At 41.2% G+C, this 24,660-nt stretch overlaps 1 protein-coding gene across 3 annotated transcripts in view; it reads left to right on the forward strand.

Moving 5' to 3' along the window:
* The window catches only part of cyth1b (cytohesin 1b), a 265,069-nt gene that overhangs the window by 110,604 nt on the left and 129,805 nt on the right, over positions 1–24,660 (forward strand). The window contains exon 1 of one of the 3 annotated variants that reach the window (XM_072242621.1): positions 10,135–10,307. The exons of the other annotated variants lie outside the window; for them this stretch is intronic. Coding sequence (XP_072098722.1) covers positions 10,283–10,307 — 25 coding nt within the window. The 5' untranslated portion in view covers positions 10,135–10,282. Of the gene's footprint in view, positions 1–10,134; positions 10,308–24,660 lie in introns of those variants that run through there. 3 annotated transcript variants of the gene reach the window in all.

Here is a 24,660-nt window from a genome sequence, read left to right on the forward strand (position 1 = left end):
CTGGTATGTAATTTTGTGTAGAATTTGATTGTATATTGAAAGTACTTGCATGCTGAATATTACCAGCAGACAACAAGTATTGAATGCTATTGTGTATTTTGGCCTAATCAAAGTCTAATTAATGGCAATTCAGGAAGATTTTTGAAGATTCGTTTTCCTCCAACCTTGGAAAATATTAATTTTTGGTAAATAATTCTCTTGGGATAGACCTGGTTGTTTGGAATCCAATTTAAAGACCAGTGCTTCAAATGAAAATCTATAATGCTTTAGTTGTAATTGCAAGCTGTCAGGATGGGAGTGCAGAATTTCAGAAAGCTTTTTACAACTCTGAAATAATTTGATATTCTCTCTCATTGCCTGGGTCAAAGGAAAGGATCTTAATTTTGTCCCTGGATTTTGCTTATGATCTGGTGTAGTGGTGAGGGTGTGCTGGATTGTTGAGAAGACAACACAGAACTAAAATACCAATTATACTCAGTAGTCTCTTTCTTAGGTGTACGCCACGTTAATGCAGATATCTAATCAGCCAATAACAAGTCAACAACTCAATACGAAAAAACATGCAGACATCATCTAGAGTTTCATTTGTTAAGACCTAACACCAGGATGGGGAAGAAATGTGATCTAACTGACTTTGACCATAGAGTGGTTGTTGAAGCCAGGTGGGGTGGTTTGAGTATCTGAGTAACAGCTTCTGTCCTGGGATTTTCATGCACAAGTCTCTGGAGTTTACAGAGAATGGTGCGACAAAGGAAAAAAAGCATCCAGTGAGCTGCAGTTCTGTTGTCAAAAGTGCTTTATTAATGAGAGGTTGGAATGACAGGAAGGTGATATTAATGCAAGTAACTACTTGTTACAACAGTGGTATGCAGAAGAGCATCTCTGACGGCACAACGTCGAACCATGAAATGGATGGGCGACAGCAGCAGTAGACCATTTTGTTAGGAACAGGAGGTACCCAATAAAGTGGCCACTGAGTGTATACCCAAATTAATGTTGATGATGCTTTGAGAAGGTGAAGAAAAGCAGAAGTGGTTCTTGTATCACAACCAATGCCACCAAGATTGCAGTTGGTTTATTATTGACATTGATTTATAATTGTCACATATACCAAGAAACAGTGAAAAGCTAGCCTTGTATACTGTTCATGCAGATCAGTTCATTACACAGTGTATTGAACTAGAACAAGGTAAAATAATAACAATGCAGTATTAAGTGTAAAAGGTACCCAAAAATTGCAGTGCAGGATCACAATGATGTAGATTCTGAGTCCATCTTATCGTACAGGAGTCTGATAACTGTGGTTAGAAGCTGTCATTGAGCCTGGTGCTTTCACATTTTGTATCTTCTGTCTGATGGGGAGAGTGGAAAGGGGAGAATGTCCAGGGTGGGTAGGGTCGTTCATTATGATGACTGATTTACTGAGGCAGCAAGGGGAGACTGATCCTGTGATGTGCAGAGCTGTACCCACAGCTGTCTGCAGTTTCATGTGGTTGCATGCAAAGCAGTTGCCGCACCAAGATGTTATGGATTCGTATTGTCACATGTACTGAGATACAGAGCAAAGCTTGTCTTGCACATTCTTCATATAGATCAAGCCATTACACAGTGCATTGAGTTAGAGCAAGTTAAAACAATAAGAAAATTCAGAATAAAGTGTAACAGCTACAGAGAATGTGCAGTGTAGGTAAACAATGTGCAAGATCATTGTCTGATTATCCTTGAAAGTTCCTGTGAACAAAGTGGCTGTTTCATTTATCACTAAGAAACAGTCACTGTATTTCTAACAAACGGAAACAGGCCAGAGGAATTTGAAAAAGCCTTTTCATAAAATTGCAAGTTGTCATTCTGAAATGAATCATCATTACCATTTATTGAAACTGCAAATTTATTTCTGAAAATTGTACCACAGTAGAAATTTTATATAAAATTGTGCTCCATAACATTGAGCTTTCGATACTGTTAGAGTGCATCGGAAATTACAAAGTTTGTAAAGGCTCAGCTGTCTTAGCATTTGGATTTGAAAATATTGACACCTTTGTTGGAGTGGGAGCAGAGCTAAATTATTCTGCCTATTACACAAAGCCATTTACCTGAATTCAACATTGGGTCTTTGGAACTACTGTAGAAGAGGCTATCTGGAGTGCTGTAATGAGTTATAAAAAGGACATTCATTGCTTGCTGTTTGTTATTAGCATTGGTTTCCTTATGGAAAAAGCATTCCCAGCAGAATCCTCTCCAGAAATATAAATGGTCCTTGCATTCAGCTGGGATATGATCCCTTGAGATCATCAGCGAATGACTGCAAGGGCTTCCTCTGTGTGCTCCAATTTCCTCCCACATTCCAAAGATGTATGGCTTAGGGTTAGTGAGTTGTGGGCAAGCAAAGTCAGTGCCGTATACGTGCAACATTTGAGGCTGCTCAGTACAATCCTTGCTGCTTTGATTTAGCACAAATGATTGCATGTTTTGATGTTCATTTGATAAAGCTAATCTGATCTTCATCAAAGTACACAAGCTTGAAAGGATAGCTACAAAATCACTTCAAAAGCTTAAAGATCCTGCTAAGATTTTGATTGGGTGAAAGGGTAGCCCATTAGGTATTGACCAATGGATGGAGAGCCACACAATAATATTCCTTTTGCTTCAGCTTTGAACCATTGTTTCACAAAATCCTAGTTCTAATAAACTATGCTGGGTGGATAGGTCTCTATCAGCTTTGCACAACTGGACCATGCAATTTTTCATCCTTCTTTACAAAACTGCTTGAGCTCTGTCAGATTGAATGGGATTACGAGTGAACAGCCCTTTTTGAGTCCAGCCATAAATTCTCAATTGGATTGAGGTCTGGATTCTGACTTGGTCACTCCAGGCCATTAACTTTGTTGTTTTTAAACCATTCCTGTGTAGCTTTGTCTTTATGCTTGGGCTTATTGTCTTGCTGGATAACAAATTTTCTTCTAAGTCGCAGTACTCTTGCTGACTCTTGCAGGTTTTCCTCCAGGATTTCCCTGTATTTTGCTGCATTCATTTTACCTTCTACCTTCACAAGCCTTCCAGAGCCTTCTGCAGTGAAGCATCCCCACAGCATGATGTAACCTCCATTATGCTTCATGGTAGGGATGGTGTGTTCTTGATGATGGCGGCGTTTGGCTTACACTAAACATTGGGTTTTGATCTGATGGCCAAAAAGCTCAATTTTGGTTTCACCAAACCATAGAACCTCCTTCCAGCTGACTTCAGAGTCTCCAACATACCTTCTGGCAAAGTCTAGGCAAGATTTTATGTGAATTTTTTTTTCAGTAGTGGCTTTTACTTTGCCACTCTCCCATAAACCTATGACTGGCGAAGCACCCGGGTAACAGTTGTTGCGTGTGCAACCTCTCCCATCTCAGCCACTAAAGTTTGCAACTCCTCCAGAGTTGTGATAGGTCTCTGGGTGACCTCCTTCACTAGTCCCCTTCTTGCACGGTCACTCAGTTTTTGAGGATGGGCTGCACTAAGCAGATTTACAGCTGTGGCATATTCTTTCCATTTCTTGATGATTGCCTTGAATACTGTCCAAGGAATATTCAGTACCTTGGAAATTTACTCATTTCCATCTCCTGACTTGTACTTTTCAATAACCTTTTCACGGAGTTGCTTAAAGTGTTCTGTTGCCAGGATACTGTCTCACGAGCAGCTGGACCTTCCAGACAGAGGTGTATTTTTACCACAATCATTTGAAACACCTTGACTGTACACAGGTGATCTTCATTTAACCAATTATCTGACTTCTAAAACCAATTGGCTGCACCAGTGATGATTTGATGTGTCATATTAAAGGGGGTGAATACATACACAATCAATTAATTAGGGTTTTATATTTGTAATTAGTTTAGATCACTTTATAGAGATCTGTTTTCACTTTGACACGAAGAGTCTTTTTCTGTTGATCAGTGTCAAAAAAAAAAGTCAAATTAAATCCACTTTGATTCAATGTTGTAAAACAATAAAACATGAAAACTTACGAGGTGGTGAATATTTTTTATAGGCACTGTACGTGCAACACAGAGCGTCATAGGAAGTCATTCCTGTCTGTGGCCATCGAACTTTACAACTCCTCCCTTGGAGGGTCAGACACCCCGAGCCAATAGGCTGGTCCTGGACTTATTTCCTGGCATAATTTACATATTACTATTTAACTATTTATGGTTTTATTACTATTTATTTATGGTGCAACTGTAATGAAAACAATTTCCCCTGGGATCAATAAAGTACGTCTATGACTACTACTATGCTAGGTGCAACTTACACCAGCCAGTTAACCTACTGAGTGTACTTTGGGATGTGGGAGGAAATCGGTGCACCCACTGAAAACCCACATCACCAGAGGTCAGGATCAAACCTGGATTGCTGGAGCTGTGAAGTTATGCCATCTGAATTTTATATCAGAATTATTCTGTGCATAATCTAAAGATAAATTCTTGCCTATCCCTTCACTGAATTTTTCATATCATTTTGAATATGTGTTCCCAACCTTCATATTATCTGCTAATGGGAGCAGCTCCTCTATTTACCCACCTCTATTTCTCCTGGTAAAATGGCTGTGCAGTCGGATGCAGTGGTTTCTGTGGGGCCAACCAACAGTATTATTGTCTTTTTAATGTATTTTTTACAATTGAAAGACCCTGCTGGACATCAAGAACTTAAAGTACTGCAGGTCTAGCCCATCAGTGAGTTGTGGAGAAGCTGAAGGAGCTGAACTTGGTGTGGACTGTGATGCTGCTTGTGACAGAGAGGCGTTGGTGCGCAAAGGGAGGTGTGCAGTCTAACAGCGAGTGATCATGTTAGTTGCTTTTCTTGTGATCGCAAGACCCTGTTGGACATCAAAGGTCTGCAAGTCCAATTCATTGGTTTATTGGCTAATGTCAGGAACAGACAGCGGGGGAGCTGTGTGGCCTCAGTTGTCACGAGAACTAGGCCTCAAGCCGTGGTGTCGCCTGTTTACAGTCGTCCAGGGAGAGGCTTCGGAGTTGGCAGCAGGAGTGCAGGAGGCCGTACTGCTCTTCCCCCCCCTGCCCCCCAGTGTTCACTCAGCAAAAGACAAGCCGTACTGTGCTTGACTGGAGACTGCTGCAACATTCATGGACTCAGGGACTTGAACTATATTTTTAGTGTATGACTATATTTTATATACCTGTGCCTTGTGCTGTGTATGACTGTTGGTATTATGTTTTGCACCTTGGCTCCAGAGTAACGCTGTTTCATTTGGCTGTCTTCATAGGTACTTTTGTATGGTTGAATGACAAATAAACAAAGTTGAGTTTAAATCCAATTTCTGAATAATAAGATAGTAGATTCTCAAAGCTTTACTGTAAATAGGTTGGATTTAGTCATTGAAATCCATTGCCTAAATGCTTGCTTAACTTTCAAGTTTCTGGGAAAGGAAAGGGAGAACAATAAAGGAAAGGTGTGAATGATGGAGAATTGTAATGTAGAATAGTAAAGCTTTTTCTTTTATACTGATCGTGTGTCTGTACCCTGAAAATTTCATAGCTTAAAAATACATTGAGGTAAAATATACTTATGGGTTTCTGCAAATCTTATAAACCAGTTGGTCTTTGGGGAAATTATGATTCCATGTAAACTAGAGAAAACCTGTGGAGCCACAAGAGACTCTAGCAATCTAGAGTTGCTCGAGAAAGCCTGTTTCCAGTACTAAACTTATCACCACCGATGCTGCAGACATGAGTCCATCTTGACTCACTTGGTAGAAATTTTGAAATTTGAGAATAATATGAATACTGATGTTGCTCAGTACTGAGTAAATATTTTCAGTGAAGCCCCCTTCTATATATCTGCTGTCTTAGGTGTGGTACAGTCTTTGAAGAAGAATCTCTCTGCAGCAGTTACAGCAGAGAAGAACATCGAACATACAGCAGAAGAACAGACCCTTCGGCCCACAATTAAATAAGTCAATAAAATTGAGAGAGTACAGAGGAGGTTTACTAAAATGTTGCCTGGGTTTCATCTCCCAAGTTACAGAGAAAGGTTGAACAAGTTAGGTCTTTATTCTTTGGAGCGTAGAAGGTTGAGGGGGGACTTGATAGAGGTGTTTAAAATTATGAGGGGATTGATAGAGTTGAGATGGTTAGAATTTTTCCATTGAGAGTGGGGAAGATTCAAACAAGAGGACATGGGTTGAGAATTAGAGGACAGAAGTTTAGGGGTAACATGAGGGGGAACTTCTTTACTCAGAGAGTGGTAGCTGTGTGGAATGAGCTTCCAGCAGAAGTGGTTGAGGCAGGTTCTATGTTGTCGTTTAAAGTTAAATTGGATAGATATATGGACAGGAAAGGAATGGAGGGTTATGGGCTGAGTGCAGGTCGGTGGGAATAGGATAGGGTATGAGTACGGCACGGACTAGAAGGGCTGAGATGGCCTGTTTCCGTGCTGTAATTGTTATATGGTTATATGGTTATAAGTGATCAAATGGTGAACTAAACTAATGCCTACATAATACTTATATCCTTCCATTTCCCTAACATTCATTCACCGATCTAAACATCTCTTAAAATCCCTAATGTATCTACCTCTGCCACCACACCTGGCAGTGCATTCCAGGCACCCACCATTCTCTATGATTAAAAAGTTGTTTTTTGATTTTATCCTCTCTCTCCTTAAAATGCCTGCTGTCTGGTATTAGAATTATCCCTTAACTAATAATAGACAACAGACAATAGGTGCATGAGTAGGCCATTCAGCCCTTCGAGCCAGCACCGCCGTTCACTGTGATCATGGCTGATCATCCACAATCAGTACCCTTTTCTTGCCTTCTCCCCATATCCCTTCACTCCGCTATCTCTAAGAGCTCTATCTAACTCTTTTTTTGAAAGAATCCAGAGAATTGGCCTCCTCTGCCTTCTGAGGCAGAGCATTCCACAGAACCACAACCCTCTGTGTGGAAAAAAGTTTTTCCTTAACTCCGTTCTAAATTGTCTACCCTTTATTCTTAAACTGTGGCCTCTGGTTCTGGACTCCCCCAACCTCGGGAACATGTTTCCTGCCTCTAGCTTGTCCAATCCCCTAATAATCTTATATGTTTCAATCAGATCCCGTCTCATCGTTCTAAATTCCAGTGTATACAACCCCAGTTGCTCCAATCTTTCAACATATGACAGTCCCGCCATCCTGGGAATTAACCTCGTGAACCTACGCTGCACTCCCTCAATAGCTAGAATGTAATAGTCACAAGCACTCCATGTGGTCTCTTATCTCTCCTACGCCTCCAGTATCTATACGCAAATCGAATGTGGTGTTTTACACTTTATGGTGAAATATGGTTTAAACTATATTCAAAAATTAAAATCAATGCTCTTACTGGGAATCTGAAATTGAAAAATGCGCAGGAAATAATGAGCAGATCAAGCAGCAGCAGTGGAGAGAGGAGTTGAAACATAGTTCAATAATATTTTATCAGAAGGGTATGAAAACATTGTGATGAAAGTTCATCAGCTTGAAGCATTAACTCTGATTCCTTCTTTGGTGCTATATGGCTTTCTGGGTATTGCCAGCATTTTCAGTTTATATTACAGTTCAGATTAATCAATTCGGCAGGATGTGCAAAATGGAACAGAAATCATTCTTGAAATGGAATAGAAATGTGTCCTGAAGAAGGGTCTCGGCCTGAAACTTTGACTGTTCATTTCCATGTTGCTGCCTGACCAGCCGAGTTCCTCCAGCATTGTGTGTGTGTTGCAATAGAAGTCATTGTTTATTCTTTCATCAATTCTGCTAATAATAGTAAAGTCTTTATTTAATGTGCTCGTTGGCCTCGTATATTGTGAAAATTGAAAACAAAAGAGGGAAATTCTCGTGCCCTGTAAATGATTATTTGCTGAATGTTATGTCATAATTTTAGATCTATTAGAAATGATTATTATGGGAGCAAGAGAAGATGGGGGCGGGACGCAGCTTGCGCGGCCACTCCGGTGAATGGTATCTGTAATCTGTCAAGTAGGGTGCCGTGCACAATCCTGATTTGATGGAGGCAGACGTGAGAGAATGGAGGATCATCTGGAGAAACTTCTGAAATGCCTTTTTCGCTGCAGCTGTTACTGTGTGATCCAGAATTTCCGGAGGGGAAGGCCCCGAATCCTCGGCTTTGCTTGTTGCTCGGCGGCCGGGACAGGGTCGAACCACTCGGCAGAGTTGGTGCTCAGTGCTCGATGTCGAAGGGCTGGTCGGAGGCTCGAAGTTTTCGGACGGACTCGGTCAGCTGTGGTCAGGCGCTTCCAATGCATTGACAGTTGTCAGTGCCTGGAGGTTTATGGTAGAGAGAGATTCTCCCTTCTGCCGCCTGCTATCGGGGATTATCGGGAGTCGATCGGAACTTTGAGACTTTTTTTTACCGTTCCCATGGTCTGCTGTTTATCAAATTATGGTATTGCTTTGCACTGCTGTAACTATATGTTATAATTATGTGGTTCTGTCAGTGTTAGTCTTTGGTTTGTCCTTTTTTTTGTGATATCACTCTGGAGGAATATTGTATCATTTCTTAATGCATGCATGCATTTCTAAATGACAATAAAAGAGGACTGAGTGTCCTCATAATCTAAAAAAAAATATTATTCTCACAATGTGTTATACTATTGTCATAAAATGTAGGTTGCTTATGACTGAAGTACTATGTTCTGTTTATATCAGTAATCTTATAGCTAGGTACTACAATTATAAAGGTAGCAGTCTGTCATCAAGGACAGCGGCACAGTTTAATCTGATGATGGAATCACAGGTAGGCAGTCTAGTATAGGAGCGTGTATTCATTAAAGACTGAAGAACATGTGCATAATGTGCATGGCTGCATTGAGGTTTGGAAATGAGGTTGAAGAATCTTGCTTGATTTGCAGAGGCTCGGAGTCTGTGAGTTAGATCAATGAAGAGTTGATCATTATATGGGTTGGAAGAGGAGATAGCTAAAACAACACAGTAGATCGAGGTGGAGAGGCTGTTGAAAGCGATGGAGCTGCTGAGCACCACTGAGATGAAAGTATGGTTATAGATCTCAACAGTGGACAAGGAGGAGAGGTACAAGTAATAATGTACAGAAATTAAATAAATCAATCTGGAGTAGAGCAGAAGGTGCAGCCCTGGGGTTCAAAGAGAACCTGGACAAGTACATACCAAATGTGTCCAATTTGTTCTCTAAAGCAAACCAATGTTTCAGTAGAGTAGGCAATGTCATTGAAGAGAAAAGCCTACAAAAAGTAGTAGAGATGGCCCAGTCTTTCCCGGGTAAAGCCCTCCCCACCATTTAGCACGTCTACACAGAGCATTGTTACAGGAATGCAGCATCGATTATCATGGACCCCACCTCCCAGGTCATGCTTCCTTCTCACTGCTGTCGTCAGGAAGAAGGTACAGAAGCTTCAGGACTCACACCATGAGGTTCAGGAACAGTTATTACCCCTCAACCATCATGCTGTTGAATCAGAGGGGATAACTTCACTTGCCCCATCACTGAACTGTTCCCACCGCCTGTTGACTCACTCTCAAGGACTGATCATCTCATGCTCTTGATACTTAATGCTTATTTATTTGTTTGTTTATTTACTTTGTACTTGCACAGATTGTTATCTGTTGCACATTGCTTGCTTTTTGCCACCCTGTTGGGTGTGGCCTTTCACTGAATCTATTATGGTTCTTAGTTTCACTGAGTATGCCCTCAAGAAAACAAATCTCAGGGTTGTATGTGGTGACATGTATAATAAACCTATTTTGTCCTTTGATTTTGAGCCTTGAGCTTCATTTAAATGCAGATAACCTCAAATATTATCAGTGACATACTAGGACTGGGATTTGCTGTGCCGAGTCTATTATTTTTGGAACAGCTCTGAAGTTGTCTTTGTGCGAACACATGTGCAGGCCTGAAAATGCCAAAGTCACTGAGTCATTTATTACTTAAACAGACAGGAAGGGCGCCAGCTCAGCTGCATAATCAGGGTGTGCCTGTCTCAAGGGTAGTTGCTGCAAATGAAGCTTAGCACCTCCTTATACAGTGACGGAGCAGGCAGCCAATTGGTGTTCTGTGGCTGTTGCACAGTCAATTGTTAAATTACACAAAGTGTAGTGATTGGCTTACTAGTACTAGGTACTGATAAGCCCCGCCTGCTTTCAGCAACTTGAGCTGTGTTAAGAATTCTTGGATCTCTGCTCGGCAGTTTAGGTTTCAGCTTCAACTGTTTCACTGAAATAGTTTTTATTTACAAGTTATTTTGATCTAGAACGGGTGCCTGGAACAATGGTTCTCAACGCTGAAGGTGGTGGTAAGTTTGAGTCTCTGACAGGAAATCCATTTCCTTTCAACAGTGTAACCTGTTTACTCTCTGCCAGTATAGGTACAAGTTTATAATCATGAGGGAAGCAAAGAAGCATTGAGTGTTTGTAAAGTTATAATTTATTACCAAATTTCTTTACAAACATTTTTAATAATGGAATACATGTCCTGTGACTTTTCCTAAGCTGAAAATGAACATGATTGTAACTTTATTTTTTTGTACTAACTATATTGGTTGATCTGCAGATGGTGTTATACCACACTTTAGTGAACAATGCTGGATGTTCGGAAGTAACTGTTCAAGCATTCACATATAAAATGATGATTTTGGAGCTAAATTGCCATCTTAACTAGAATACATTCTGTCGACATAATTGGCAGCATCTGATGATATGATTTTGCTTGATGAAATTAAATGACAATTATTGATCTGTGAAGTGTCTTTGTGGCTGTAGAACGGGGATTTCCAACCTTTTTCATGCTGTGGACCAATACCATTAAGGAAGGGTATGTGAACGTTAGGTTGTGAACCCTTGATATAGAAAGTACCTGAAACAGTCAGCAGGTTGAGTAGCATCTGTGCGTGGTGGAGGTGCGGAAAAGGGGGAGAGACCAAGTTAACCTGACGAAAGGTTCTGAAGAATGGTCATTGACCTGAAGTGCAAATTCTGTTTCTTTCTCCACAGATGCTGACTGATCTGCTGACTATAGTTAGCATTTTTCTGATGTTATTTTGGATCACAAGCATATCCTGATTTAGCTTTTCAGTACTTGTGGGGCATCACTATTTAAAGGTCTCCAAAGTCCATTTTTTGTGAAGTATAACATAGTGACTGTGTTCAAATCCTCTACATAGTTAGAGAGAGGCATTAAGGTAACTGAGAATAAGCCTATCCATTGGGTTGTACTTCAGAATGTTTATTGCTCCAAAGAAGTATTGAAAATATACCTTTATAACCTATTTCACTTCTTGCATAATCTCCATGGAACCTTCTGCTTCTGTTCTTCAGCCCTTCACCCCTACTGTCAGCAGCTCACCTGTGTCCCCTGTCCTGGGCCAGTCTTTCAAATTGTCCCCAGATGTAACCCATCCTCCTGGCGTATCCTTCCTCTCCCCGAGATGAGGATCTTTGGGCTTCTGTTGTGTTTCTGTAGCACTCGGTTTTTACAGAATGGGGTTGCTGGCCCCAGACCCAATCCTTCTCCTTTTGCAGCTGAGCTTGGGGCCATTCATGACAAAGTTGAGGAGCCTTGCAGCCAGTAACAGTTCTCAAACCCTAATGCAATGCAAGTAGCTTTGTAGCTGATTTCTTTCTAGCCAGCTTCTGCCAGTTGTGGTGTCAGAATGGTCACATTTTTGTTTTGATGATGTTGATTGAAGGACAGTACTGAACAGGACACTAGCGAGTAATCACCTGGTATGGATTAATGTCTCATCCAAAAGTCTGCAAATCAGATTGAGTCATTGGTAATTTCTAATTCTAAAATGTAAGCAAATTAAAGAAAAGAAATAGATTCAATGTGATCTATAAATGTTTGCATTTTATTAGTGAGCGACTTTACTGAACTAATGGTTTTGTTTTTGGTTCAGCATGCTGCTTTAAATCCAACATGGTTGTTTAGAAACATAAGATGATGGCTTACACTGGAGAGACTCCAGCAGAGAAATTTCTCCTCTTCAAAGTTCAGTCCTTGTGTATGATCTCATTATACACAAGTTATCAGAAAATGGAAACATAGAAACGTAGAAAACCTACAGCGCAATACAGGCCCTTTGGCCCACAGAGTTGTGCCGAACATGTCCCTGCCTTAGAAATTACTAGGCTTACCTATAGCCCTCTATTTTACTAAGCTCCATGTATCTATCTAAAAGTCTCTTAAAAGACCCTAACGTATCTACCTCCACCACCGTTGCCAGCAGCCTATTCCATGCACTCACCACTCTGAATGAAAAACTTACCCCTGACATCTCCTCTGTACCTACTTCCCAGCACCTTAATCCTGTGTCCTCTTCTGGCAACCATTTCAGCTCTGGGAAAAAGCCTCTGACTATCCACACGATCAATGCCTCTCATCATCTTATACACCTCTATTAGGTCACCTCTTATCCTCTGTTGCTCCAAGGAGAAAAGGCCGAGTTCACTCAACCTATTCTCATAAGGCATACTTCCCAATCCAGGCAACATCCTTGTAAGTCTCCTGCACCCTTTCTATGGCTTCTACGTCCTTCCTGTAGTGAGGTGACCAGAACTGAGCACAGTACTCCAAGTGTGGTCTGACCAGGGTCCTATATAGCTGCAACATTACCTCTCGGCTCCTAAATTCAATTCTATGATTGATGAAGGCCAATACACCCTACGCCTTCTTAACCACAGAGTCAACCTGCGCAGCTGCTTTGAGTGTCCTATGGATTTGGACCCCAAGGTCCCTCTGATCCTCCACACTGCCAAGAGTCTTACCATTAATACTATATTCTGCCATCATATTTGACCTACCAAAATGAACCACTTCACACTTACCTGGTTTGAACTCCATCTGCCAGTTCTCAGCCCAGTTTTGCATCCTATCAATGTCCCACTGTAACCTCTGACAGCCCTCCAGACTATCCACAACACCTCCAACCTTTGTGTCATCAGCAAGCTTACTAACCCATCCCTCCACTTCCTCATCCAAGTCATTTATAAAAATCACGAAGAGTAAGGGTCCCAGAACAGATCCCTGAGGCACTCCACTGGTGACTGACCTCCATGCAGAATATGACCCATCTACAACCACTCTTTGCCTTCTGTGGGCAAGCCAGTTCTGGATCCACAAAGCAATGTCCTCTTGGATCCCATGCCTCTTTACTTTCTCAATAAGCCTTGCATATGGGGTACCTTGTCAAATGCCTTGCTGAAATCCATATACGCTACATCTACTGCTCTTCCTTCATCAACGTGTTTAGTCACATCCTCAAAAAATTCAATCTGGCTCGTAAGGCATGAGCTGCCCTTGACAAAGCCATGCTGACTATTCCTAATCATATTATACCTCTCCAAATGTTCGTAAATCCTGCCTCTCAGGATCTTCTCCATCAACTTACCAACCACTGAGGTAAGACTCTCTGGTCTCTAGTTTCCTGGGTGCTCTCTCCTCCCTTTCTTGAATAAAGGAAAAATATCCGCAACCCTCCAATCTTCTGGAACCACTGCCATCCTCATTGATGATGCAAAGATCATTGCCAGAGGCTCAGCAATCTTCTCCCCCGCCTCCCACAGTAGCCTGGGGTACACCTCACCCGGTCCCGGCGACTATCCAACTTGAAGCTTTCTAAAAGCCCCAGCACATCCTCTTTCTTAATATCTACATGCTCAAGCTTTTCAGTCTGCTGCAAGTCATCACTACAATCACCAAGATCCTTTTCTGTAGTGTAAAGTTTGAGTACAGAGAGGAAATTAAGAACCTGGTGAGATGGTGCGAAGACAATAACCTATCCCTCAACGTCAGCAAGAAGAAGGAATTGGTTGTTGACTTCGGAAGGAGTAGCGGACCGCACGACACCATCTACATCGGTGGTGCGCAGGTGGAACAAGTCAGAAGCTTTAAGTTTCTCGGGGTCAATATCACAAATGACCTGACTTGGTCCAACCAAGCAGAGTCCATTGCCAAGAAGGCCCACCTGAGAAAGCTAAAGAAATTTGGCCTGTCCCCTAAGACCCTCACTAATTTTTATAGATGCACCATAGAAAGCATTACGTCACAATCTGGTAAGGAAGTTGTCCTGTCCAAGACCGGAAGAAGCTGCAGGAGATCATGAACACAGCCCAGCACATCACACAAACCAATCTTCTGTCCTTGGAATCACTTTACACCGCACGCTGTCGGAGCAGTGCTGCCAGAATAATCAAGGACAAGACCCATCCAGCCAACACACTTTTCGTCCTTCTTCCCTCCGGGGGAAGGCTAAGGAACTTGAAGACTCGTACATCCAGATTTGGGAACAGCTTCTTTCCAACTGTGATAAGACTGCTGACCGGATCCTGACCTGGATCTGGGCCGTACCCTCCAAATATCCGGACCTGACTCTCTAAGTTTTTCAGCACTACCTTACTTTCCCTTTTCTATTTTCTATTTATGATTTATAATTTAAATTTTTATTAAAAATATCGCTGTGATGATTGTACGCTTTAGTATAAATTGTTTGGTGGCAATAAAGTAATAAAAGTAAAGTACCTCTGCTGTTTTCTCCAGTTCCATACACACTTTCCCACTGTCACACTTGATAGGTCCTATTCTTTCATGTCTTTTCCTCTTGCTCTTCACATACTTGTAGAATGCTTTGGGGTTTTCCTTAATCCTGCCCACCAGGTAAGTGGTAAGCCATGTAAAAGTTTAACAGTTTGCAGTGATCTTTCTCAAGTTAGGTAATACAGTTTTGTTCTTCAAGTCTTAATACATGGGATTTTTTAAAACTCTCAAATCAAAAGAGCAAAAACTCTGTGTTTAAATTGTATACAAGAGTGGGAACAAATTACAGCAATGCCTCATATTATAGGGAATTAACTTTCTGCTTAAAGATAGCTTAATCAATTCCTGTTTAAAATTATTTTAATACATTATGTAAGTGTTGAATCATACTGCTAAAAATGGTACATTTTATCATTATGTTGGGGTCAGGTAGAGTGGGCGAAAGTATTTCCACACCATTTAAAAACAAGTAAAGTAGGTTAGCTTAATTAGAATTGTGTTATTATGTGCTGCCATCTAAGTTTAAACTCCAGCATAATTTCAATCAAGTCAATACTTTTTTTCAACAGTTATTACCGTTGTCTTCCATAACTGTAGGAGGCACAAACCCTTCATTTAATTTGAAGGACATTTGAGTGCTGTGCATTCTTCATTTCTTTGCTTCAGTACTAGTTCTTTGCTTCATCAGTGTGCACTCTCAAATAACTGCCCTTTAGCCACAGCTTCAATCACTTGGAATAAAGAGTTGACATTTTAGACAGAGATCCTTCATTGGGTCTGGAAGGAAAGGAGGAAGAAGGTGGGAGGAGGGGAAGGAGTCCAAGCTAGAAAGTGATGGGTGAAGCCGTGCAAGGGTAAGGGGTGTGTGTGTGTGTGTGTGTGTGTGTGTGTGTGGTGCTGGATAGAAAAGGTAAAAGTCTGAAGAAGGGTGGCAGATAGCATAGCGGCAGCACAATACTTTACAGTACCAGTGATCTGTGTTTAATTCTTGCTGCTGTCTAAGGAGTTTGTCCGTTCTTCCCATGACCGCGTGCTTCCTCTGAATGTTCCAGATTCCTCCCACAGTACAAAGACGTACCGGTTAGTAGGCTAGTTGGTCATTGTAAATTGTCCTGTGATTAGGCTACGGTTAAATTGGGGGTTGCTGGGTGGTGCAGCTGGAAGGGCCTATTCTGCACTATATCTCAATAAATAAATACATAAATAAAAGAAAGAATCTGACAGGAGAGTAGAGTGGACCATGGCAGAAAGGGAAGGAAGAGGGACCCCAGAGAGAGGTGATAGGCAGGTAAGGAGAAGAGAGAAGGTGCACCTTCTTAGTCCAGCTTCTTCTCCCTTTCCAGTCCTGATAAAGGTTCTTGGCCTGAAATGTTGTCTCGTTATTGCTTTCCACAGATGCTACCTGATCTGCTGAGTCCAGCATTTTGATGCGTGTTACTCTCAGTTTCCAGCATCAGCAGAATCCTTTGTGTTCAGTCACTGGGTGTGCTTTCCCAGCCTCTCAAACTTTGCCCTGCTCCATGAATCCATTGAAGAATTTGTAGATTGGATACCAGTATTTGTTTATGCTGTTGGGAGGTGCTTGGAATATTTTTGCCTTGTAAAGGCACTATATAAATGCATCATGTTGTTTTAGCTCTTAGTAATCACCACTTGTGTAATGATTGCTGCTTTAGTGCAAGGAGAAAGAGTGCCAGTCATACTGCTAAATAAAATTTGCAGATCACAAGCTTATGGTACATGCATTCTTTGAAATTGCATGGAAGTGAAAAAGAAATTCAGCCATTGCTAGCCCATTTAAAAACTTCTTTGGTCTGTTGTATGATTTTCAAATTGATTCTGATCTTGTGGTCTGAAAAAATACAAAACTGATTAAATCATTCAGTAGCCCATTTTGAAGTAATGTAATGTCATTGCCCTGTAAGTTATTACAGTCAGTTAGGGATTGAGGGCAGTCAAATATATCTTGCTGAAGCCCACTTAATGGGTTCTGAGAAGTTGTGATTAAATTATCCTTTAGTTTCTGCCTGCATTGAATTTGGTGCTGGTCTTCTACAGGACTTTATATTATTCCAGTTCCAGCCAGTGTATACTCAAATACAGCTTATACTGACACAAGACTTTGTAGATGGTATAAGCTGGAGCGAAAAAGAAGCAAACTGCTGGAGGCTGCATCTGTGGAGGCTGAGGGATGGTTGACCTTTTGGATTGAGATACAGGTCTTGACCTGAAACTTCCCTTTCAATCATCCATTTTCCTCCACAGATACTGCCCAACCCATCTAGGCTCCTAAACCAGCATAGATAACTTCACTCACCACCACTGGACTCACTTTCAAGGAGTTCTCAGTTTTATGTCTATCTATTGTTCTTCTATTTTGCAGTTTGCTTTTGCACATTGGCTTTTTCAGTCTTTCTGTGTAGTTTTTCATTGATTCTATGATATTTCTACTGTAAATGCCTGCAAGGAAATGAATCTCAGGGTAGTATATGATGATATATATGCACTTGGATAATAAACTTACTTTGACTTTTGACTTTGATGAGCTCCCTCAGCAGTTTTTTAAAAATTTTGCTCCAGCTAATACCAATTGACTTGCAGTAGCTGAAATGTTCACACTCATCTGTAGTGTTGGTAATGTTAATGCGTCAGTCTCAACAAGACAAAGGAGATGGTTCTGAACGTCAGAGAACTCTCATCACTCAGACCCCTCTTTACATTGGCAGCGCAGCAGTGGAAACTGCGAGCAGTTTCAAACTCCTGGGTGTACACATCTTGCAAAACTTCTCTTGGTAACAAAATACATCCGGCACACTCAGGAAAGTTCACCAAATGCTTCTACTTTCTGAGGAGGTTGAAGAGAGCTGGGTTTTGTACATTTATACTCATTTCCTTCTACAAGTGCGCTGTAGAGAGCATCCTAACATGCTGCATTACTGCTTGGTACGGAAATAGCACTGTGGCAGACAGGAAGGCTCTACATCGTAAACACAAAATAATCTGCAAATGCTGGGGTCAAAGCAACACTCACAACACTCTGGAGGAACTCAGCAGGTCGGGCAGCATCCATTGTGTTTTCCCCTATTCCTTCTTCACCTTTCCTGCCTATCACCTCCCTGCTTCCCCTCACCCTCCCCTTTATCTTTCCCCTTACTGGTTTTTCACCTGGAACCTACCTGCCTTTTCCTTCCCACCCTCCCCCCACCTTCTTTATAGGGCCTCTGCCCCTTCCCTCTACAGTCCTGACGAAGGGTTCCGGCCTGAAACGTCAACTGATCTTTTCCACAAATGCTGCCCAACCTGCTGAGTTCCTCCAGCGTGTTGTGAAGGCTCTACATCGGGTAGTCAAAACCACCCGATGCATCACTAACTGCAGCCTATCGGCCGTCAGGAACGTGTGCTGGAAAAGGGCCAGAGACATCATGAAGAATCCCACCCATCCTGCTCACAGACTGTTTGTCACACTCCTTTCAGGGAGGAGGCTGCATAACATCCATGCTAGGACCACCAGACTCAAAAACAGTTACTTTCCTCAAGCAGTAAGGCTGATAACACCTTCACCCACCCACTACCCCCCCCCAACTACCACAGCTTTATTATTTCCTGTCAGAGGCACCTTACCCAGCGCGCCTAGTGTCACTTTATGCACATACATTCAATCTATTTATACTTATTCTTTTTTATCGTTGTGCTGTTTACCTTGTGTTTTTTTTTGTGTTGTATTAGATCTAGAGTAACAATTATGTGTTCTCCTTTACGCTTGCGTCCGGGAAATGAAATTAAACAATTTTGAATCTTAATATCTATTTTCGAGTAGTTCATGACTGTGGCAATGATATTCATGAAATGCTGAATTCTTTCTTATCGCTATCATTTTATTGTGTTTGAATCACATTTGTAGCTACTTCTGTCTGTAGTCTGGGGGTTCAGATAGACTGAAATGAAAGCATTCAGATTAGACTATCAATGTGACATCTGCCATTTTCTTGACAATATTATGTAGATGATTGTTTTAACATTTGCATTCATACATGAAAGGAATTTGCTGTATTCCCAATAAAGGAGACAGTACTTTTTGGAATGTGGGCCAACTGTGTAGGCCATGAGCAAATTTGTTTTTAACCTCAAGGTAGAACATTGGCGCAATTAGAATACAACATTTGATTTATTGTCCTCAGGGATATGGTCAGGAGATCACTGCTGCTCTTTTTCCCTAATGATTGTCCACTGCCAGGGTTGTCAGTACCTTGTGTTCCTGCTGCAGTCCAGAAACAGTCTGTCAGCTTCAGGTATGAACTCTGGGACATTCAGAATATCAGGTGTAGTGGCCCGAGACTGAAAGTTGCTCAAGCTGTCTGGAGATTCTCAGCAACTTGGTATTATTTTTGAGGCCCAGGCCTGATATCACAGGAGTCATGAGCCGAATTGAATATCTACCTCAATTTCTTCTGTCTCCTTTGGGGAAGTGGGTTGCCTGTCAATGAACAGCTGAGCCCTGGGACTGGAAACTTCAGTCAGTGCTGTTCACTATAAATTATAAATCAACCTGTTTGCCAGTTCAAAGCAAATTAAATCAGAACAGTTCCAGATATCTGTACAAACGATAGTTTAAACTTGAGATACTCTAGCATTGATTGAACAGCAATGATATTTTCAGGAAAAAAAATTGAATAGAAGTTTCTCCTCTTCAAAACCCAGTCCATATTTTCCACATAAATCACATTGTACCCAAGTTAACCAGAAAATGGAAGTGGGAAGCCAAGTAAAGATGAACAGTTTGCAATGTTCTGTCTCAAGTTTGAGAATGCAGTTTCATTCTTCAAGCCATTTTCAAAAAAGGGATTTTTTTTTTACCAACAATTCAAAAGAGAGGGGTAACTTGTGTTTAAATTATATACAATAGCAGGAACAAATTGCAGTTCTGCTTCACATTATACACTCAGTGGCCACTTTATTATGTACACCTGTAGGCCTTGTTAATGCAGATATCAAACCATCCAATCGTGTGGCAGCAACTCAATGCATAAAAGCATGCAGAAGTTCAGCAGTTGTTCAGACCAAACAGCAGAATGGGAAAGAAATGTGTTCTAAGTGATTCTGACCATGGAATGACTGTTGGTGTCAGACAGGGTGGTTTGAGTATCTCAGAAACTGCTGATCTCCTGGGTTTTTCACGCACAACAGTCTAGAGTTTACAGGGAACGGTGTGAAAAACAAAAATAAATTCAGTGAGCAGCCGTTCTTTGGGTGAAAATGCCTTGTTAATGAGAGAGGTCAGAGACAAATGGCCAGACTGGAAGCTGATAGGAAGGTGACATCTATTCAAATAACCAGACATTACAACAGTGGTGTGCAGAAGAATATCTCTGAATGCACAACATGTTGAACCCTGAAGTGGATGGGCTACCGCAGTAGAAGACCATGAACATACATTCAGTGGCCACTTTATTAGGTATGGGAGTAAGTAAGTGTTAACTTTCTGTTTAATGGTAGCGTAATCAGTTCCTATAATCTATAACTTAGTGAAAATTTTATCATCTACTGCAGAGATGTCTTGCCATGTTGAAACTCTTGCGTGTCTCTGGTAGCGTACGGTTACATAGATTGTAGGGAAGGAACTCTAGCACTGAGTAATGGTTGATTTTGCTTCTGTATGTTGCAATAATGTCTGTTACTGTAAGTATAAAATGAGCCTTATTCATTAGACAGACATTAGACATTAGTTTGATGAGCCATTGGTGTAGTGACCTGGAAAGGAGTGTGGTTTCTGAATCTAATCGACATTAGCACTACAGTTTGGCAAGGGGTGATTCGTTAGAAGATGCATAAATCCTCTTCTTTGTTCTTAATATAGTGAATTAGTGAGATATTTTTGTGATCCACCACTAGCTGCTTACTCTGTTATTTAGGCTGGTCCTCAGAAGCTTGTACCCAATACATGTTTTGCAGTATTACAGGGATATATATATATATATATATATATATATATATAAAATTTTTTTTGAAGATTGAATCTGTAATAGCCAACTCCAGGGTTCATAGTTGCTCGTCAAATGAAGACCAAATATTTCATAATAACAACAACTTGCATTTGACTGGTATCTTTTAAGATGGTAAAATATCTAGTGATGCTCAACAGGGTAATTAGCAAGTAAAATTTGAGGCTGGGCCACAGTTAATTAAATTTTGAAGCCAACGACAAAAGCATGATCAAAAAAATGATCTGTACGGAGAAGAAAAGTAGGGAATTTCAGGAATACCTGTCAGAACATGCAGTGGTAGAAGGAAATTAATGTTACTCAAGAAGCTGAGGTTTGAGGAAACTAGAGATTTTCACCAAAAAAAGACTCATAGTACCAATAAGTTTTACTCCCACATAGATGTTAAATAACCTAGCTTTAGAAACCTAAAAAATGGGAACAGACTTTGCTATTTGCTCCTTCAGGTCAACTCCTTGCCATTCATCAAGACCATCTTCTACCTAAATGACATTGTCCTACATTGTATCTATATTCCTTGATTCCCCTAATATCCGGAAATATATTGATCTGTGATATGATTGAGCCTTCACACCTCAATGGGGCAGAGACCTAGGTTCAACTGTAACCTCTGGTGCTGTCTAGGGGGAGCTTGCATGTTTTTCTTCTAACTACACAGGTTTCATAGATCTATACAGCAAACAGGCCATTCAGCCCACCATACCATACAGACCAGTGCGTTCCCATCTGGATTAATCTCATCTTCCAGCACTTGACCTGTAGCTTTTTATACCTAAGTGACTTAAGTGCTTGTCTAAAGACCACTTAAGTGCAGTTTAATGCAACTTACTAAGTGAAATGTTTCCTTTCACAATTGAAAGCAATTAGTTGGCCACTGTGAGATACCACAATATGTGTAGGTGAATAATGGAGATGGGGTGGGGGGAGAATTGATGGAAATGTGGGAAGAGTGGAAAAAGATTAGTGTAAGATCAATGTAAATGAGTACTTGTGATTGCCATGCACTCGATGGGGTTAAAGAGCCTGTTCTACTATAGCAACACACAACAAAATGCTGGAGGAACTCAGCAGGCCAGGCAGCATCTATGGAAAAGAATACAGTCGATGTTTCGACCCGAAATACTTTTAGATGAAATGCAAAACAAAGGGACAGCACAATAATGTAGTAGTAAGTGTAACACAGTTAACGCTGTAACAGTAAGGTCAGGGTTCGATTCCGGCCACTGCCTGAGTTGAGTTTGTATGTTCTCTCTGTGACTGTGTAGGTTCCTTCTGGGTGCTCCAGTTTCTTCCTGCATTCAAAAGGGTGTGTGGGTTAGGGCAGGGGTCCCCAACCTTTTTTGCACCGTGGACCGGTTTAATGTTGACAATATTCTTGTGGACTGGCCGACAGGTGGGGAGGGGTGTGGAGTTGTTCATGTAGGGTTGCCAACTTTCTCACTCCCAAATAAGGGACAAAAGTAGCAGTCAAATACGGGACACTTGTGTTTACCCCGAGAAAGACTACCATGACCATGAAGCCTTGCGCGGGCACCTGTGTGCGCATGCGTGACGTGCGCGTGCAAGTGCCAATTTTTTTCCTACAAATCGGTTTTGGCTTAATCTTCCCGATTCTGTTAAGTGAAACTGCACTGTACATACATTATTTCTACTTTATATAGGCTGTGGATTTGTTACATCATTCCTGCTTTTACTATATGTTAGTGTTATTTTAGGTTTTATGTGTTATTTAGTATGATTTGGTAGGTTATTTCAAGTTCAACAGTGCGTGACGGGGAATGAGGAAAGGTGCAGCTGACTCATATCGTTTCATATTGTCAAATCATATCGTTTCCTCGTGGCCCGGTAGCACATGCTTTGCAGCCCGGTGGTTGGGGACCACTGGGTTGGTTATTGAGTTCTGCTGGTGCTATGTTGCCACCGGAAGCATGGTGACACTTACAGGCTGCCCAGCCCAATACTTGTTGAAGTGAAACGACGCGTCTCAATGCATGTTTTGATGTACCCGTGATAATTAAAGCTGATCTATATCTTTAATCATATTTGATGGTGGATTGTACTGGAAGGCACATAATTTGTGGGGCCATCCTGCTGCTCCTGTTTCTTGGGTTCTTGAACTGAGACCTCCTTCTACTCCTCCGGGCAGTGATAAGGGAAACCCTGGCACTATTTTCAAGAAGAGGAGGGTCATTAACCCTTGTATCCTGGCAACATTTAACTCTTAATGTTAGAAACACCTAGCAGGTCAGGCAGCATCTGTGGAGTGAGAACCAGTTAACATTTCAAATTGAAGACCCTTTGACAAGACATTCTGATGGAAGGTCTTTGAGATATTAACTCAGTTTCTTTCTCCACAGATGCTGCCTGACTTGCTGAATGCCTCGAACATTTTTTTTAATCTTTCAACGATTTCAGATTTCAAGCATCTGCAGTTATTTGATTTTAATTTGCTGTTGATGGGAGCTTCGTAAGCTTTTCATGCTATTGTACTGTGCAAAAGTCTTAGGCTCATATGTATAGCTAGGGTGCCTGACTTTTGTTCAGTACTATATTTGTCAATATGGAGTGGAGAGCGAGTTTGTAAATCTGGTGGGAGTAAAAGATATTGGGAATGGTGAGGGTGGAGCGTCACTGGAGGGGTGTGGAACAGGTGGCAGAGAAGGATTGCCGGGTGGTGGTGTGGGTGCCCTGAAACACAAGGCAAGATCATTTGATTCTAAACAATTGGTTTTTATTGATCATTACAGAATATCCGTCTGATTTTTCCCGCTCTCTGCCCTCTCACTTCCCATTTTCCCGACCATGATTCCCCTCTCCTTGCCACCTTCCCACTGTGTCCACAGTGGAGACCCATATCAGAATCAGGTTTATCATTACTCACATACGTCATGAAATTTGTTGGGTTTTTTTTGCAGCAGTGCAGTGCAATACATATTATACAAAAGATCTTAGACGTCCTAGCTATATTCGAGGGGTAATTGATAATTTTGTGGCCTAAGGTAGAAGGAGTCAATTTTAGAAAATCTAGCACATTTATTTTTCAACATAGTCTCCACCTACATTTACACACTCATCCCTCGGTCATGGAGCATACGGATCTTCGACCTCCAGAAAGTGTCCACAGCAGGGGTGATTGATAAGTTTGTGGCCTAAGGTTGTAGGAGGTGAGTTATACAGCTCTCGTTACATGCACATGCAGTTCAACTCTTTGATTGAGTGATTATGCAAAAAGTTTGAAGTGAATAACTCATCAGGGGTGATTGATAAGTTCGTGGCCTAAGGTAGACGGGGATGAGTTATTAAATTCAAACTTTCTGCGTAATCACTCAGAGTTGAACTGCACGTGCATGTAACGAGAGCCGTATACCTCATCTCCTTCTACCTTAGGCCATGAAATTATCAATCACCTATCTCTGGACACTTTGTGAAGGTCCAAGATCTGTATGCTCCACGACCGCTGGACTAAGTGTGTAAATGTAGGAGGGGACTATGTTGAAAAATAAATGTGCTAGGTTTTCTAAGATTGACTCCTCCTACCTTAGGCCACAAACTTATCAATCACCCCTTGTATATGTACCTAAGACTTTTGCACAGTTCTATATAACTGCATATTCTTCCCATAACAGAATCAATGTTCCCTCTAATAGTTTTTAACAGCTGCACTGACCAACCAATGCTCTGAGCAGGAAATTGTTACACGTGCGCTTTAGTAAAACATTGTATTTTTTTAAAAATGCCATGTGCACGGCAACAAAAGCTATGTGCACGGAAGCATTTCAGTTACTGAGCAGCCATGCAGCTTAGAGGGAATAGTGATTACAGTGACAATCACACTTGAAATATTTAATTAGCTGCTTGATTCTTTGAATTCCTACAAAATAATTCAGATTCAGAGTATTTTATTATCTCATACACCAGGGTGCAATGAAATTCCTTACTTGCATGATACAGAGTAAAAAGTATACATGGTACAGGTTGAGTACCCATTGTCTGAAATTACAAAATCTGAAAATCACTAAAATCCTAGTTTTTTTTTTGAGTGCTGACATGATGTTACAAACGGAAAATACCGCAAGGTGCTGGGAAGGTTCCCAGGGGATGCGCAGGTCTCTGTCC

Source organism: Mobula birostris, chromosome 24 (assembly GCF_030028105.1).
Source record: "Mobula birostris isolate sMobBir1 chromosome 24, sMobBir1.hap1, whole genome shotgun sequence".
Classification (NCBI taxonomy): Eukaryota; Metazoa; Chordata; class Chondrichthyes; order Myliobatiformes; family Myliobatidae; genus Mobula; species Mobula birostris.